This window comes from Gossypium hirsutum, chromosome D05 (assembly GCF_007990345.1).
Source record: "Gossypium hirsutum isolate 1008001.06 chromosome D05, Gossypium_hirsutum_v2.1, whole genome shotgun sequence".
Taxonomy (NCBI): Eukaryota; Viridiplantae; Streptophyta; class Magnoliopsida; order Malvales; family Malvaceae; genus Gossypium; species Gossypium hirsutum.
This window is the reverse complement of record NC_053441.1, coordinates 14440164-14458748: the sequence shown is the minus strand read 5'-3', so window position 1 is coordinate 14458748 and position 18585 is coordinate 14440164. Positions and strand designations below refer to the sequence as shown.

At 31.2% G+C, this 18585-nt stretch overlaps 1 protein-coding gene across 2 annotated transcripts; it reads right to left on the bottom strand.

Moving 5' to 3' along the window:
• Positions 1-475: 475 nt before the first annotated feature.
• Positions 476-3216, bottom strand: LOC107905800 (NADH dehydrogenase [ubiquinone] 1 beta subcomplex subunit 3-B). 2 transcript variants are annotated; one of them, XM_016832560.2, is made up of 2 exons: positions 2908-3216; positions 476-676 (listed from the first exon to the last, which is right to left on the bottom strand). In XM_016832560.2, the coding sequence occupies exon 1, from the start codon at positions 3133-3135 to the stop codon at positions 2914-2916; it is 222 nt and encodes a 73-aa protein (XP_016688049.1). In that variant the 5' UTR covers positions 3136-3216; the 3' UTR covers positions 476-676; positions 2908-2913. The 2 variants fall into 2 exon arrangements, with proteins under 2 accessions (XP_016688049.1, XP_016688050.1); XM_016832561.2 differs by having other exon boundaries at positions 476-692; positions 2908-3210.
• Between the last annotated feature and the right edge of the window lie 15369 nt (positions 3217-18585).

Sequence of the window (18585 nt, the reverse complement as noted above, 5' to 3'; positions counted from 1 at the left end):
TAGATTAATGAGAAATGATCTAAAATCAAGATTGATTCAAACAAAATTAATTCAAAAATTTTAATTCATATTAACTTTAATGATCCAACTCATAATTAATCAATCCAACCTGTTTAATGTATTATGCATTTATATTCATTTTAACGCATTAATAGTTCATCACAATTTTTTATTTATGCACAAGTCTTTTTCCTTGTGCTATTTATTTTAAATATTTTATTCAGTATCATATATTTCCTTAAAATGCCTTTAATAACTTAACGTGGGATATAAACTAGTAAACAAATCAAACCACCGCTTGCTATGCAGTTTAACCCACATTAAAACAGGGACGTGCAGAAAATATCAATGATCAATATTCTACCAAGGACGTAAAGCTTCTAAAAGAACGTGGACTCCGGAATTCTTAAGCATCGCAAACTACGCAGTACGACTGGTATTCACTTACTATAAGATTTTTTAAGTTCGAAAGATATGACATTAATGAGTCCATTAAACATACCAACATGAGGAGGAAACAGATAAAGCATCCATAGAATAGCTCCAATACAAGGTTTCAATAATCAAACTTGAAGCAAGTCCGTTTTATGTCAGTACGAAGCTTATTACAGCAAACTACAGAGGGAAACTGAAACATGACCATGTCCAAACTGTGTTCTTTCCATAGAGCATCTACCTGCAATATTGATTTTCTGATGGAAATCAGTTTGCAAACAAAGTATATAAGCAAAGTTCAAAAAATAGAGCAATTCTGACTATCATTTTGGATATATCACCAACCCTACCTAGTGTTCTAAAACAAAAACTCGAGGCCTTGGCACAAAAATATAAAAGCCATCAACATGTAAAATTAGTTCCGTTTCAACAAAACATCATAAAAGCTAATAACATATTTGACATGCTTCCATTTGGTAGAAAGTTGGGCAGAGCACGGGAATAAAAGCCACAGCCAAAGATAATGTTAGCCTTGGTACATGAAATTTCCTTGGTTATTAGGCTCTATTTGTTTCGTTAACTAGGCTCCTGGAAAATACAACTTTTGTGAACAGTATTCTACTTGAAGCTAATATTTTATGTTGTTTGGGTGATGCCATGAAACATTTTGTTGTTTTGGAGATATTGTGAAACACATTTGAAGTTTTGAAATTAATATTGTTATTTGCTAATTTACTTCCAAAACAAATCATTTTTAATACAAATAAATTAAATAAAATGTGTTAATATTGCAATCATGAAAGAAAACCATAAATAATATCCAATCACATATTGATAACCATCGGATTACATCTTAAAAAGAAAACAAAAATTGGAAAAGAATTAAAGAAAACAAAACAAAAGAAACTGAACCTTCAATAAGATTATCATGATCATCAATTCCCCTTTAGCATTCTCCTTAGACCTAATGAACACAACTTTTTATTGGCATCACCTTACCCTAGAAACCCTTATCCGTATCTTTGAAAGGGTAAATTGTTTTAGGTAAATATAAACTATTAATAGCAGCCATAAACCTAGTATAAATAGTAATTAGATACTTTAGGCTTGGACACCATGGTTAGAGGCTCTACAAAAACTAAAGCCTACTTTCTTTTTTGCTCTAACTTCCATTTAACATCACTTTAGCTTTGCTCTGGTTTTTCTGTTTTTTTTGGAAGCTTCAATTTTCCTTTTATTCTTCCTACTTCCCCTCACTGCATAACTTGGGTTACACTTCAAGGAGTCCTATTATAATAACATTTGATTCTCTACATAACAGCTTAACAGAATTATGAGATGGAAAAAGAAACAATTTAAAGACCAACTATAAAAATAAAAACAGCAGCAGATAAGACAATTTACATTCCACTTTAATTTTTCAACAATGCAAAAACGGGTGGTGCTACATTGCAGTAATATGGGCAATTTCATCCATTGCACATGAAATTTTATTATGACAAGATAACATTGTCACATCTACTCAATGTTCAAGATGAAAATTGCAACAAGTGAAATTTTGAAAGGTCAGGGATGAAAATGAAATTATGGTCGAAGTTTGACAGGCTTCAGTGCAATTAATCATTTTAATTAGGATGATAATAATTTCACTCTTATACTAACTTTACAGAACCCTAACAGATATCCCAGATCAGCCATCCATGGAACATGGATTAAACAGCCATTTCAAACAACACTGGGGAAAGTAGCAGTGGCTTTTAAGAACAAGTTTAGTGTCAATGCCTTCAATGGCAAACAACATATTAGACAAAGCTTTCTGTGAATTAAATATGCAATATAGCTTACACAAATTATACAATTTTTGTAGAAGTAACACTACCAACAAACAACCAGTTGCAGCAACGAATTCCCCTATTTAGATTCCAAAACCACTCTAGACCCCAAAATGTAAGCATCAAACTCATTGTCTAATGGTGACAGAAATATAAACTAAGAAGAAAACACCTACGCTGTGATATTGGCCATTAATATATTTCCAAAGTTTCAAAACCATGAACCGGTTTCACATAATTGCAATATCCTAATGCCCTAATATTTTAAGAACCACATAATTGTCACACATGGAATAGGTTGAATTAGGTTAAGATTCAAAGTGAAGAGGTAAAACTGGCTCAAATTTTACATAAATAGCAAAATCAATACAAGATTTTTTTTAAGAAAGAAAACGGTTATAGCTAGTTCCAGAACATAAAAAATAGAACCCTTTTTTTTTATCCACCACCAAATGTAAAAATTGCAAAAGCATAGATCTTTCATCTAAAGGATAAAAACCCAAATCTGGATAACAAATTCGATTATCAAACCGTAGAGCATCCGAGTCGAATCTAGTGAGTAGACCTGATCTCAATCACAAAGTATAATGAAAGAGGGAAGGAAACAGCAGAAGCGATAGAAAGGGGAAAAAGGGAAGACCTGATCTCAATGGGAGTGAGAAGAAGATTGTTGTTGGTGATGATGAGAGGAGGAAGGAGCATAAATCCTGTTGTAGACCTGCTCCCCGACCAGATAAATGCCGAAGGCAACGAGGGCGATGCCTAGGCCAGGGGTGGCGTGGCGGAGCTGATTGCTGAGCATCGGATGCTTCCTCCACTCGTCCCTCCTCTTGAAGAATTCCCCTGTTGATCCAAGTGGCTTCCCCATTCTCTCGCTCGTTCTCTCTCTGCTCTGCACTGCTCTGTTCGGCGTTTTCAGATTTTGGGCTACCCTCCATTCTGTCACTATTTCTTATATATACCACTCTCCCTATGGTTAAATTTTTGACTAATTCACCTATGGTTAAAAGAAAAACTCGAAACAAACGAAGAAATACTCCTTGATACTTATTTTTTCAATATTAAAAAATTCATATTGACGTGAATTTATTATTTTTATATATAAAGCTTTTCTTTAATACTTATTTAAATTCATTAATTCATTTAATAAATAAAATCATACAATTCAAAGAAAAAATAGCAATTACTCGTCGTAGATGGTAAATAACAAGCTCCATCAACATGACAACATCGATAGAATATTATTATACGTTGACAATTAGCTTTGTCACAACTCAAGCACGACGTATCTAGAGTAATTGCAAGCACTTAAAACGATAAGGAAATCAACCCCAGATGGTCCAAAGCGGCGAGCAAAAATTGACAAAAGAATTGAACCTTCACCAATCTAGAGAGAACGACAACAAAATCATCTTTAAAATCACTTATAAAACTAAGATTATATGCATAAGCAATACTAAAAACGTGCTACAAGAATAGATAAAAATTTCTAAAACTGAAGACTTATTAAACAATAGAAAAATAAAGAAAAAACATATAAAATTTAAGACAACACGAATCTAAATCGACACGTGAAATCATTTTTAGCGAATGACAAACACCATCATCTATCCATCACAACTTGTAAAGACAACAAATATACCCACAAAAGATATCTACAAACTGAAAAAAGAGAAGACATGTGTAGTGAATGAGAAGAATAAAGAAATAAAGAGTTGATTGAGAGGAAAAAGGCTAGTGATAACCAGCATGGACGCTGGCACGGACAAATAGTCTGATTCGAGATTTCCTAAGAATCGACTTAGTGAAATCTTATATTTTTTATATCAGAAAAAGAAATGATCCGTCAGGTTTAGAATTGATTTTTAATAATAGGTCAGATCGTACCGATAAAAATCCGTTTTATTCCATTTATTCCAATGCAAGGATTCAACAATCGTTTAGCCAAAATCATGAAACTATTCATACACTCTTGAATAGAAATAAAGAATCTCAATCTTTGATAATTTTGTCATTATCTAATAGTTTTCGCATGGGCCCATTCAACGATGTAAAATATTACAATGTGATAAAACAATCAATTAAAAAAGATCCTCTAATTCCAATTAAAAATTTTTTGGGTCCTTTAGGAACAACCCCTAAAATTGTGAATTTTTATTCATCATTTTACCCTTTAATAACTCATAATTAGACATTAGTAGCGAAATATTTGGAGCTTAATAATTTAAAATAGGCTTGCCGATGAACAAAATAAAAGATCAGAAACAAATGGCTTGGAGAAAAAAAATTGTTCTTTAATATTTAAAATGAGAAAAATATATTTAAACCCATATTTTTTAACTATTACAATAACAACGGTATCAAATGATTTAAGACTTAATCAACATATTAAGGTGAAAAGAAAAAAATGCTTCTAAAAAAATCGCATTAATAATTTAATTGGATAGTTATTAATGTTAATTATTTGAATCAATTGATAATTTTATAAATATATATATATATATATTAAATTAAGTCAAATTAAAATATAAATATTAAATACTAAATACTAAATTTAAACTAATGAAAAACCGAATGCAAAATTTAAGTCATAAAAAATTAATAATTTTTATCGAAAAATATCAATAAACATTATAGTAATATTTTTATCGAAAAAATCAATAAAAATTCTAATACATTTTTAGAGCGTATTTGAACGATAGTTTGTAAGAGAGATTTCATTTATATCAATGTTTTCAAAATTCTAAAATTCAATTTACTTATTTAGGTAAATATATTGAAGAATTTCAAAACTTTGTTAGTAATTTCGATAGGGAACTTCAATATCAAGGTTTTTTTTAATTGGCCTTTTAGGCTATTTTTAAAAAAAATTAGGGAAATATATTATCTTTGGAGAGAGTGTGTGAAAGTGTGTCCAGTTGGGCGTGTTTTCTATCAACGGTCATTCTTCCTAATTACTTTTTAAACGTTGGCAATAGTAAAAAATTTTAAAAAGGCCAAGGGTAATTTTTTTCCTATAAATACCAGGTCATTTTTTATTCTTTTCACTCAAAAGCCAACTCTCTCTGTTTTCTCTAAACTTTTAATTCTCTTGATTTTTGTTCAAAATTTTCCTGTACACTTTGTTTAAAAATACCATAGTTTTATTTAATTATTTCGCATATTCATTTTGATTAATTCTTCATGAATGGCAAGCTCTTTGATTCGTTTCAACGACAAATACATTTTTGCCGCTCAAGTATAATGATAAAAAGAAATTTTAAATTTTATTATTTTCAATTAAGTTAAATTTAAAGTTTTTAAATTTTTAAAATATATTAAATTATTTTATTTTGTCAATATAAATAGGTGGATGATCATGTTTTGGAGGGGTTCATAATTTGTCAAAGAGCCCAGACACCGAAATTTGTGGTTATCTGCAAGACGTGCGATTCTTATATGTGTCTCGTATGCTCGTGGGCAATAAATTGGATCCTACACTCATCAGCGCGTTGGCAGAAAGATGAATATGTAACGACTTGATAGTCACGGGTGTCGGTAAGTGTATTTCTGAGACTCCATTACTGTAAATCAGACTCGTAAATAATCATTAAAAATATTTACGAAGCTAGTTGTATAGTTAATTAGGTTTTGATTAAGTGAATTTGCATGAATTAAGAGTAATTAGGTAAAATGATTAAATTGCATATAGGGTGAAAGTTGAATTATAGATTAAAGAAAAAATTAAAAGGACTAAAGAAGCAATTATGTCATTGTTTCTTTATGAGGCGGCATAAGGTAGATTATTTGTGAATTTATTATATATATTATAAAATAAACCTTAAGTGTTAAGTAGATATATTATATTATATAATAATATATTAACGTATAATAAAACAAAATAATAAAAGAATGAATTAAAAAGAAACAAAGCAGAACTAAACAGAAAAGAAAAAGAAAGAAAAGGGAGAAAGAAGGAGACGAAGGGTTTTAGGGTTTCAAAAGCTTCCAAGTTCAATTGGTTAGTTAATTTAGTCTATTTTCTTGTAATTTTATGTTTTTGGAATTCCGGTGTTAAATATTACCCGAACCATGCTAAAATTTTTAGAAATTATTGAGTTTTTAAGTGTTGTTAATGTTGAATAATTTTAGTATTAGTGATTAAATTGATAGATTTTTAAGCTAGAAATAAAAAAGGATTAAATTGTAGAATAAATTGTAAATTTTGAGAAATAGGAACTAAATTGTGAAAATTTTGAAATTTATGGATTTAAGTAAAAATAGGGAGTTAAATTTAGTCTAAAATGGAATTTGTATGAAAATAAAGAATTAAATGTGAAGAATAAAAGTTAGTCTCGATTTAGGGACTAAATTGAAATTTAGGTAAATATTGAGTAAAAATTGAAATATTCAATATGAAATTGAATTGTGTTGTATTGATGAATTTTAATTGTTTTAATTTCGTACCTAACGTTGTACCGGAATCCTCAACTAAAAAGGGGAAAGATAAAGTTGACGAGGAATAGCTCAAAATTTCTGGTTTGTATCTCTATAATCCGAACTTAGTTGTTAATTGTTATAATTCAATTTGTTGTATATGGTAAGTGTGGAGGTGAGTGATTGATATTTGATAATTGATTAAAATGGATTGAATTGGTAAATATATAATGATTGTATTGATTATTGAATTGAAATGGATATATGTATATTTATGAGATTATATAAAAAATTAGTATTTGATATTGTTTATATTTAAAATGTGAAATTAAAATCTTATTAACTGTATCGGGCTGAGTCGGATATAGATGACATGCCATAGGTGTAACGACTCGATAGTCATGGGTGTCGGAAAATATATTTTTAAAATTTTGTTACTGTAAATTAGGCTCGTAAATATTTACTAATAAATATTTACGAAGTTAGTTGTGTGGTTAATTAGGTTTTTGTTAGGTGAATTTGTATGAATCAAGAGTAATTAGGTAAAAGGACGAAATTGTATATAGGGTCAAAGTTGAATTATAGATTAAAGAAAAATTAAAGGGACTAAAGAAGCAATTATGCCATTAGCATTAAATGAGGCGGCATAAGTAAGATATTTGTGAATTTATTATATATATTATAAAATAAATTCCTTAAGTATTAAGTATATATATTATATTATATAATAAATTAATGTATAATAAAACAAAATAAATGAAATGAAATAGAAAAAGAAACAAAGTGAAACGAAACCGAAAGAAAAAGGACAGAAAGAAGGAGAAAGGAGAAAGCTAGGGTTTCAATTGTTCAAAGTTTAATTGGTTAGTTAATTTAGTCTCTTTTCTTGTAATTTTTATGTTTTTGAAATTCCGGTATTAAATACTACCCGACCTATGTCAAAATTTTAGAAATTATTGAGTTTTTTAAATGTTGTTTATGTTGAATAATTAGAGTAATAGGGATAAAATTGATAGATTTTTATGTCAGAAATGAAAAAAGGATTGAATTGTAAAATAAATTATAAGTATTGAGTATTAGGGACTAAATTGTAAAAATTTCAAATTTTAAGGATTTGAGTCAAATTAGAGAGTTGAATTTAGTCTAAAGTGGAAATTGAATGAAAATATGGAATTAGTTTTGAAGAAATAAAGTTAGTCTCGGTTTAGGGACTAAATTAGAATTTAGACAAAAGTTGAATAAAAATTGAAATACTCAATGTGAAATTGTATTGTATTGATGAATTTTAATTGTTTTAATTTCCGTAGGTAACGCTGTACCGGAAACTTTGACTAATAAAGGAAAAGATAAAGTCGACGAGGAGTAACTCAGAAATTTTGATTTGTATTTCTATAATCCGAATTTAGTTCTTAATTGTTATAATTCAATTTAATGTATATGGTAAGTGTTGAGGTGAGAATTATTGTATTTTGCAATTGAAATGGATTAATTTAGTATGTGATAAATTTATTAAATTTATATTGATTGAAATGATATATATATTGATTATATATTGATTATTTGAATTGAATTGAATATTGGTTGTATTTGAAAAGTGAAATTAAACTCTATTAACTGTATCGGGCTGAATCGGATATAGATTGCATGCCATAGGATTGGAAGAGTCCAGGGATTTCTTCGACTTCGAGTCGACGAGACACTGGGTGTCAAATTATTACTTCGGATAAATTCAATGAGGTACTGGGTACCAATTTATTTCGGCATGGCCGATGAGACATTGTGTGTCAACTTATTGCTTCGAATTATCCGATGAGGCACTAGGTGCCAAACTGATGTGTTTTGGTTGGATCCATGTATCCGTCTGAGCCCGTGTCATGTTAATAGGGGTTATTGAATAAAATAGTGTTATGATTGATATTGAGTGGTGATTTGAAATGTAACACCCCTTACCCGAGACCGTTGCCAAATTCGAGCACGAGGCATTACTTAACTTATCTTACTAATTCGGAGTATAAAAATTTACTTTGCAAATTAATTTCACTATTTACAGCAAAGCTATCGAATTGCGCAGCAGTCACTAAATTAATTATAACTTGAGGTAAGAAACTCGAAATTTAACTCTGTAAATTTTCCTTGAAACTAGACTCATATATCTACTTGCCATAAAATTTTTAGAATTTTTGGTTCAACCAATTAGTACAGTTTATTAGTTAAAGTATCCCCTATTTCACCAATTGACTGCCCTGACCTCTTGTCACTAAAAATAAAATTTCTCATTCTGGGATATTCATATAATGCTACCACTTATTTCTACAGAAAATAGACTCAATAAGGATTCCATACATATAAAATAAAACTCATAACTATTTTTGTACCATTTTTAGTGATTTTCTAAACTCAGAACAGGGGACTCCAAAAATAGATCTGACCCTGTGTCACTAAAATTCACATATATCAAAATATAAAATTTCTTTTGCTAAACCGTTATTTTTCCATGAAAATAGACTCAACAGGATTTACTTCCATATATCATTCACCCTCTAATTCATTTTATACCATCCTAAGTGATTTTTCAAAGTCACGTCACTGTGCTGCCTGAATTCTGCTTCTTTGCAAAATTTTACCCCTTTCATGATTTCCATGCATAATATATCACTTAGACTCTTATAACCACAAACACTTTCATACTTAACCATTTTAATAACCATTCATCATAAAATACTTACACCTCATTCTTTAGCAAAATCATAATTACAAGCATACAAAATAACTAAATCCCTATACATGCCATAACTCAAACATGTTTCTTCATAAAATACCGAGTAGTTTTTCTTGATAGTGTGGACGATCTCTGACTTCTTTAGGATCCCTGAAGTAGCCTTGCAATACTATAAGAGAAAGAGAAATAAAAGACGTAAGCATAAAGCTTAGTAAGTTTACTAGCAAATAAATAACAATATTTAACACAAATAATTAAACTCAAGTGTCTATATCTCTATTTTACTCTTTAGTTAATCTCATACTAGTTCTCTTGCTTGATTACTTAATATACTTGTGTTCATAACTTACTCTTCTCTTGCTGCATTGTTGAATATCAAATGTTAATATAATAAATTCTTAACTCCTATAACTCACCTGAGCTTGCCATTTCTTATCTTTAACTGAACTTTCATGTACCTGATTCGTTTACTAGCCCGTTGAACCACATTGGAATAATAAGGATACTCGGGTATCTTCTGATCATAACTTGCCAAAGTCATGTCCCAGACATGGTCTTACATGGGATGTACTCATGTCGGTGCCCATGCCATGTCCCAGACATGGTCTTACGGGGGACCTCTCATCTCGGTGCCAACGCTATGTCCCAGACATGGTCTTATATGGGACCTCTCATCTCGGTGCCCATGCCATGTCCCAGACATGGTCTTATAGGGGACCTATCATCTCGGTGCCAATGTCATGTCCCAGACATGGTCTTATATGGGACCTCTCATCTCGGTGCCAATGCCATGTCCCAGGCATGGTCTTACATGGGACCTTTTTACCCAAATGTCATGACATTCGTATCCAGTACCATCCTTATGTAACAACGGGACTTTTTAATTTTAATTCTCTATCATTTCATGCTTGGATAATAATCAAATAAATTCATGAAATAAATATATAATTGCTGGAAATTAACAAAATTAATAATAATTATTAAAATATTGTATTTATTTACCGTAAACTTACCTCGGTACCAATATAGCCCAATTCACCAACTTAGTCTTCAACTTTATTCTTTCCTTTGCCTAATCTCGAGTTTCATTCTTCTTGATCTAAAATAGAAAATTTAACTCATTTAATACTCACATTTATCAAAACAGCCCTTGACTCTAACTTTTTCAAAATTACGATTTTGCCCCTAAACTTTTGCATAATTACATTTTTGCCCCAAGGCTCAGAAATTAAACTTCATCCCTTATTCTTATGTTTTATGACATGATGAACATTTTTCCCTTCTATGGCAACATCAAATTCCCACTCTAACATGTACTTAAGAACATTAGGTATTTTTACCGATTATGTCGTTTTACTCGTTTTCGATTAAAATCGGCTAGCAAAAGTTGTTTAACATAATTTCTAGCTTCATATTCTATCATAAAACATCAAAATAAACATTTTTCACCTATGGGTATTTTTCCAAATATAAACCCTAGGTTAAATTATTGCTAGAATAAGCTAAATTAAGCTACTGGGATCTCAAAAACGTAAAGAACATTAAAAACGGGGCTTGGGATCACTTACTATGGAGCTTGGAAGCTTGAAAACCCTAACTATGGCTTCCCCCCTTGCTGATTTCGTCCTAATGAAGAAGATGATGATTTTTGCCATCTTTTTCCCTTTTAATTCTTTTTATTACTAGATTACCGAATTGCCCCTAACTTAAAAATTTTTTATTTCACTTATTTCATATCCATTTTTGTCTACCAAGTTACCAATGGTATAATTACCATATAAGGACCTCCAATTTAAAGTTTCATAACAATTGGACACCTCTAACATGTAGAACTCAACTTTTGCACTTTTTATAATTTAGTCCTTTTTACTAAATTGAGTGCCCAAATGTCAAAATTTTCGAACGAAATTTTCATGAAATCATTTTGTGAAATCATAGACCATAAAAATATAAGAAAAATAAAATTTTCCTTATCGGATTTGTGGTCCCGAAACCACTGTTTCGATAGTCTTAAATTTGGGCCATTACATGAAATATGGTTAGAGACATATGATTTGTGTATTTATGAATTGAATATGAATGAACAATATTGTTGTTCAAATGATTTGGGTTCATATCGTGAAAAGCTATCTGGGATAGCAAATGATAAAAATTAAGTGTGTTATATAATTTATTTATGAATTGAATAATTATATGACTATAGTTATTGTATGTTATATTATTTTACTTTTAAGCACTCGGATTATAGAAATACCACTGAGTTTATACTCAGCGTACGATTTATTTTCCATGCGCAGGTTAGTTTAAAGTCAGATTGTCGATTTAGCATCTATCAACGATCCCGAACTCAAAATATGGTGATGTATATTTCTTTTTGTGTCGACATGTACCTAGGATGTCTTATGCTTGTCATTTTGGGAAGTGAATGTAAATGATATTATAATATGATATTGGTTACTTATATACATGATTATACGTGTTAATTTGAGGTTTAATATGGAATGTTTAAGTTGATGCATAAGTGAGAGAGATATAGGCAAAGTGAGGTTGAAATTTGTATGAATTTAGAATTGGCTTAAATGGTGTTTTATTTGACTGTTTTGATAATATATGTGAAGTACCTATGAGGGTACATTGGTTAGGAAACTAGGATGATTGTTTTGACATGTTTTAAAGGTATTAAATTGTGTTTTAAAGTGATTGAATGATTGGTTTTTGAGTTGCTTGGTGTTCAAGGTTGCAGGGAAGGGTAAACTTGATGTTTAAGGTTCATTTTGAGTCCACACGGCCAGACACACAAGCGTGTGACTGGACTGTGTGAGACACACGGCTAACACATGGGCGTGTGTCCTCTACACCTAGGAAATTTTTTGAAATTTTGCGAAAAATTCTTGGAGTACCCGATTTAGTCCCGATTTGTTTCTAACACATATTTTGGGCCTCGATGGCTCATAAAAGGGACAATATGATTAAATTATGATGTGTATGCTAGATGATTATATAATGTTCATATTTGATCTGAAAAGTCTAGTAATGCTCTGTAACCTTGATCCGGCGACGGATAAGGGTTAGGGGGTGTTACATTTAGTGGTTTCAGAGCTTAGCAGGTTTAGCTGATTCTCGAATTAAATCGAGCTCGTAATTAAGTCTAGAGGTACATGCCATAATTGAGTCGAATTGAGTCAGGATTTGGATGCTAATATATGTATTTGTTTTTGTTTTATAGTTGAAAATGTCAGATGAATATATTGATGATATTGATCAAGAAATGTATACTGGAGATGAAGAGTCTCGTTAATTAGATGAAACTGAATCGGTAACACCGAGAGTTAACTTAGTGGGTAATCAACCTTCTAATGTCGAACAAGGTAATGTTAGAGAAAGAGATGATTCAAAATTATTTAGAGCTATTACTGATGCTCTTCAACAACTTGCAGGAATTGCATCTGCTACGACATCTACCCCTACTGTCAGTCGAGCTCCAATTAAAGAATTACGTAAGTATGGTGCAACTGAATTTATGGGTTTGAAAGGAGTTGACCCTTCTACAGCTGAAACCTGGATTGAATCTACAAAAAGAATCTTACAGCAACTTGAGTGTACTCCACGAGAAAGTTTATTATGTGTTGTTTCTCTACTGCAAGGAGAAGCATATGTTTGGTGAGAGTCAATAACACGTCATGTACCCGCAGAACAGGTAAATTGGGAATTCTTTCAAAGAGAATTTCAAAAGAAGTATGTGGGTGAGTTGTATATTGAAGACAGGAAACAAGAGTTTTTGATGTTAAAACAAGGAGAAATGTCTGTAGTTGATTATGAACGGGAATTTTCATGACTCAGTAGATATGTTATTGAATTTATGCCAACAGAAGCTGATAGTTGTAAGCGATTTTTGCGTGGTGTCACATAGAATCACTAAATTTGCAGATTTAGTTGAAAGAGATAAATGGTTTAACAAGTATTGGGATTTGATAAAAAGGTTGAGATTCACCGTTCGGTTAGAAAACGTTTTTGAGCTACTAGTTCAAATTCACAACCCAAAAGATCAAAAGAATCTAGTGGTAGTTGGAGATCAAGTTTCAAATCAGACATAATTGATAGAAACTGTGAAGGACAGATGACAGTTTCTACAGGTAGTGTACGAAGTCCATCTTGAGATACTGAAATTCTGAATTGTGAACATTGTAGGAAAAAAACATCGAGGTGAATGTTAGAGATTGACTCGAGGCTACTTTCGTTGTGGATCTACAGAGTATTTTGTTAGAGATTGTCTGAAAAATGAGAATGCTACACATGTTATTTCTCAGCGATCTGTGCCTGCTTCTAGAGGTCGTGGATCAAGTCGAAGTGGTTCATTTTCCAGGTGTGGTGCTAGAAAAGGAAATGTTGTTGTTATTCAACAATCAGATACCAGAGCACCAGCTCGAGCTTATGTTGTACGGACCTGTGAGGAGGGTGATGCAAATGATGTTGTGACAGGTATATTTTTATTGCATTCAAAACCTGTTAACGCTTTAATAGATCTGAGATCTTCACATTCTTATGTTAATACTAAATTGGTTGAGTCGGGAAGATTGAAGTCTGAGATGTCTAAAGTATCAATAGTGGTGTCCAATCTATTGAGGCAATCTGTGTTAGTGGATCAGGTGTGTAGGAGGTGTCTGTTAACGATACAAAACATAATATTCCATGTTGATTTATTGATAATGCCATTTGGAAATTTTGATATAATTTTGGCTATGGATTGGCGTACGGAGCACGGGGTGATTCTAGATTGCTATAAAAAAAAAGTTTATTGTTCAAAGTGAAAATAGAGATAAGATTGAGGTGAATGGTATTTGAACTAGTGGGTAAACCCGTATTATTTCAGCAATTCAAGCTAATAAACTTCTTCATCAGGGTTGTGAACCTTTTCTAACTTATATTATCAATTTAGATTTTGTTAAAAGTCAATGCAGTAAAATTTGAACTGTTTGTGAATTTCCTGATGTATTTCCTGAAGAATTACCGAGATTACCATCAGATCGAGAGGTTGAATATGTAATTTAAGTATTTCCTGGTACAGCTCCGGTGTCAATACCCTCATATTGTATATCACCTACAGAGTTAAAAGAATTAAATGTACAACTACAGGACTTACTGGATCGTGGTTTTATATGTCCTAGTACATCGCCTTGAGGTGCTCCGGTGCTTTTTGTGATGTCAGAAACAGTGGTTCGAGATCATCAAATCCAAAAAATGAGCTCATAAATTTTATTATTTAATGTTTACAAGCCAAATGAGGTTTTTAAAATATTTTTGAATTAGTAAGTTTGTGGTTACAAGGATTTATTAGATTAATTGATTTAGAAAAAATATCAGGACCTCAGTGTTATAAATTGAGCCGTAAATATTTTTATAAATATTTACGAAGTGTCAATAAGGTAGTTTTAAAGTTTCGTTAGGAAATTTTAACGTTTTGGTAGTCAATTAATTAAAAAGGACTAAATTGGAAAAGGTGCAAAACTTGCTAAAGTGATTAAATAGTCTAAATTGTAAATAAAGGAGGACCAAAAGGGAAAATAGACCCATATGAATGGCTGAGGCGGCATATCATGAAAAAAATCAAGGATTTTGTGTGAAATAAGGGCAAAATTGCAAATACAAATTTGCTAAATTAAAGAGAAATAAATGGGAAATTGAAAATTCTAGAGAAATTCATCATCATTTTCAGCTCAAAAATAGCCATTGACGAGGGTTTAAGCTGGTTTTTCATATTGTAGCTTCATGTAAGTTTAATTCTTGCTTTTTTCTTGAAATGTTTATGTTTTTGAACTTTTACAACTAGGTCCAACTTACTATTTCATTAATTTTTGAATTTTTTGAAAGTTTTGGAAGATACCATTGATAATTTCATATGATTTTAGTTATTAGATGATGAAATTGAGATGTTGATGGGTATTTAAAGCTATTTTATTAAGAAATTTTGGATGAAATCATGTTTTAGGGATTAATTTGTAAAGTTATTGAATTAATGTGAAATTCTAAAATTTCATGGAATTTATGGGCTGATATTGATATATGTGAAAGTATTTAGGCTTGGAATAAGGAGTAAATTACATGAATTTCATTTTCCGAGCCTAGGGACAAAATCGTCAATTAGTAAAAGTATAAGGGTAAAATAGTAATTTTGCCTAAGATGTGACTTTCCGTTAGTGCTCACTTGAACTTCCAGTCATAGCTATCCGGTGCTGTCTGTTAAAGTGCTCTCGAAGCTTCTTGTTAAGTGCTCTTTGGAGCTACTTGATATAGGCTCGTTGTGAGCTTCTCGTTATTAAGCCCGGATAAGTTTCCCGTTACATGGCTCAATGAGCTTCCCATTATAGTGCTTGAGAGAGACCTTTCTATTTAAGTGCTCTAATGAGGACTCCCAGACATGAATTGGCGAATTTTTGATTTGTACACTTTATGTGTACTACCCCTGTATCCATTGAGATTTCAAATGATTCAACAGGTGAAATTCTGACATGAAGACAAATGAGAATCAAAATGAAATCAATATCTAAAAAACACATGAAATGCATGGAACTTGGTATTTGATGAGCTCATCTTTGGTATTGATATTTACATGAAATGATTAACTAACATATTTGATGAGATTATGTGCTTAGGCTATGGCCAAGTTGTTTGGAATGCATGAGTATGTTTACTTAGTATACAAATGAATGGTAAGTTTACTTCCCGTTATACAAAGTTACTAGGCACTAAGTGCTTACTCAGTTTCATTTTTTCTATTTTATAGTACTCGGAAGCTCGTTGGGTTAGAAGTTTGGCGGAGATCACTCACACTATCCATCGGCTCACTTCAGTATATTTATGACATTATTTTTTGATATAATGACATGTATAGGTTTGGTTAGCCTAAGTTTGCATACAAATATTTTGGTTGTAAATAGCTATTGGAATGGTTTGTGATGAATGTGTTTTGACATATTAACATATGAGTTAATTTCATGTTTGGTGTAAGTGCTTAATTTGGTTTATTAATATTAGTATGATATTATGTAAATGTGGTCAAATAGATAAATTTACAAACATGGATTATGAAGTGATATGGTAAGTATGAGACTTGAGTTTTGCATGTTTTTAAATGTTTTGGATTGGCTTTTGGATGTGTTAAAATGTTTGTGTAGTTGAATGATCAAATGGGTGAGAAATAAAGTTTGAAAATGGCCTTATTTTGTCCACACGGGCGTGTGTCTCAACTGTGTGTGACACATGGCCTAGCATATGGGCATATGTTCTAGTCATGTGTCCCCTACATCTTAAAATTTTAAAAGAGAGTACTTGAAATTGATCACACGGCCTGGCACACGGGCGTGTGACTTGGCCGTAGGGGTGAGCAAAACTCGATTCGACTTGAAAAAATAAAAAAATTCGAATTTCGAGTTAAACGAATCGAGTTATTCGAATCAACTCAATTTTTTTTTTGAGTTTCGAGTTCAAATCGAGTTGATTTTTCGAATTCGAATAACTAGAATAATTCGAATATTAAACTATAATATTTTACATTTTTACCCTAAACTCCCAAACTTTTGTACTTTTCCCTCAAAACTTTTACTCATTCCCACTTTCCCCACAAAACTTTTACTCCTCTCCCAACCCCCTAATCTATCCAAAATCTATTTCCCACCAAAATTTTACTCTTTCATTTATTTTTTCTCAGAATTTTACTCCCAAAAACCCTCAAAAGTCAAAACCTTTTATTTCCCCCCAAAATTTTTACTCACTCCCACTTTTCCTCTAAAACTTTTATTCTCTTCCCATCCCACCTCCCATCTACCCTAAACCCTCCCCCCTCCATTTTTTTAATATTTTCCCTCCAAAATTTTACTCCTCCTATTTACTTTCCCTTAAACTTTTATTCCCCAAAACTTTTTATTTCTCCCCTAAACTTTTACTTCTCACCCTTTACTCTTAAATAAAAAATCAAAATTACCCAAAAAAAATCACTAAACATAAATAGTAATAATTTTATTTATATATACTATTTATATTATTAAATTAAATTTCACATTTTATATTATTTATATTATTTAATTGTTTAGTCATATTTAATATTTATATTAAAAATTAAATTCTTAATTATGCCATAAAATATCCGTGTTAAAATTTTATATTGGTATCAATTTCACATTTTATTTTTAAAATAAATTTTATTAAAAAATCATATTTTTATATTTAATATATTTTTTAATTCCAAAATACATAGTGACAAGAATCTGAAGATAATTGAAACAACTAAGCAAACAAATAAGCTAACCAGTATATAAAAAATTAATAAATAAATTATGAGGTGATGAAAGTTAATAAAAAAATTGATTAAGGTGGACAAATTTTATTATGATGGGTGACAATGGTTACAAGGACCCAAAATTATTTTTTAAAATTTAACTCGAACAAATATATTCAATTCTATTTGATTCGAATTTCATCTCACTCGAATCGATTTGAGAAAACTTCAAATAAAGTTAGGATGATAAAATGATATTCGAAAACTCGATTAACTCAAAAAAATTTGATTCGATTCAATTCGATCGAATGCTCACCCCTACTTGGCCGTGTGACCCCTGCACTTAATTAAGTTGCAAGTCAGAGAGTTACACGAGTTAGGGACACGGGCGTATGCCCTACCTCATATGCTCACACGACTTGACCACACAGGCATGTGACCCCTGAACCTAGGAAAAATTTTGAAATTTTGTGAAAAATTCTCTGAGTTCCCGATTCAGTTCCGACTCGTTTCTAATGCATGATTTGGGCCTCGAAGGCCCATAGAAGGGACGATACGGTTAAATTATAATTAATTTTTGATACGATTGTAAAATAACATAAAATATCTTAATATGATTTGTAAATTTTGGTAATGCTTCTAAACCCTGTTTCAGCGACAGATACAGGTTAGGGGTGTTATCACACGGTCTGGCACACGGTATACGACACGGGTGTGTCACCTGACCGTGAGTCACACAGCCTAATCATACGGTCGTGTGAACCCTACAATTTTGAAAATTTTTAATATTTTTTGAAAAATTCTCTGAGTTTTCGAATTAGTCCCGATTTGTTTCTAATGCGTATTTTAGGCCTCAATGGCTCAAATAAGGGACAATATGTATGAGTTTAATTGGTTTTTGACCTAAATAT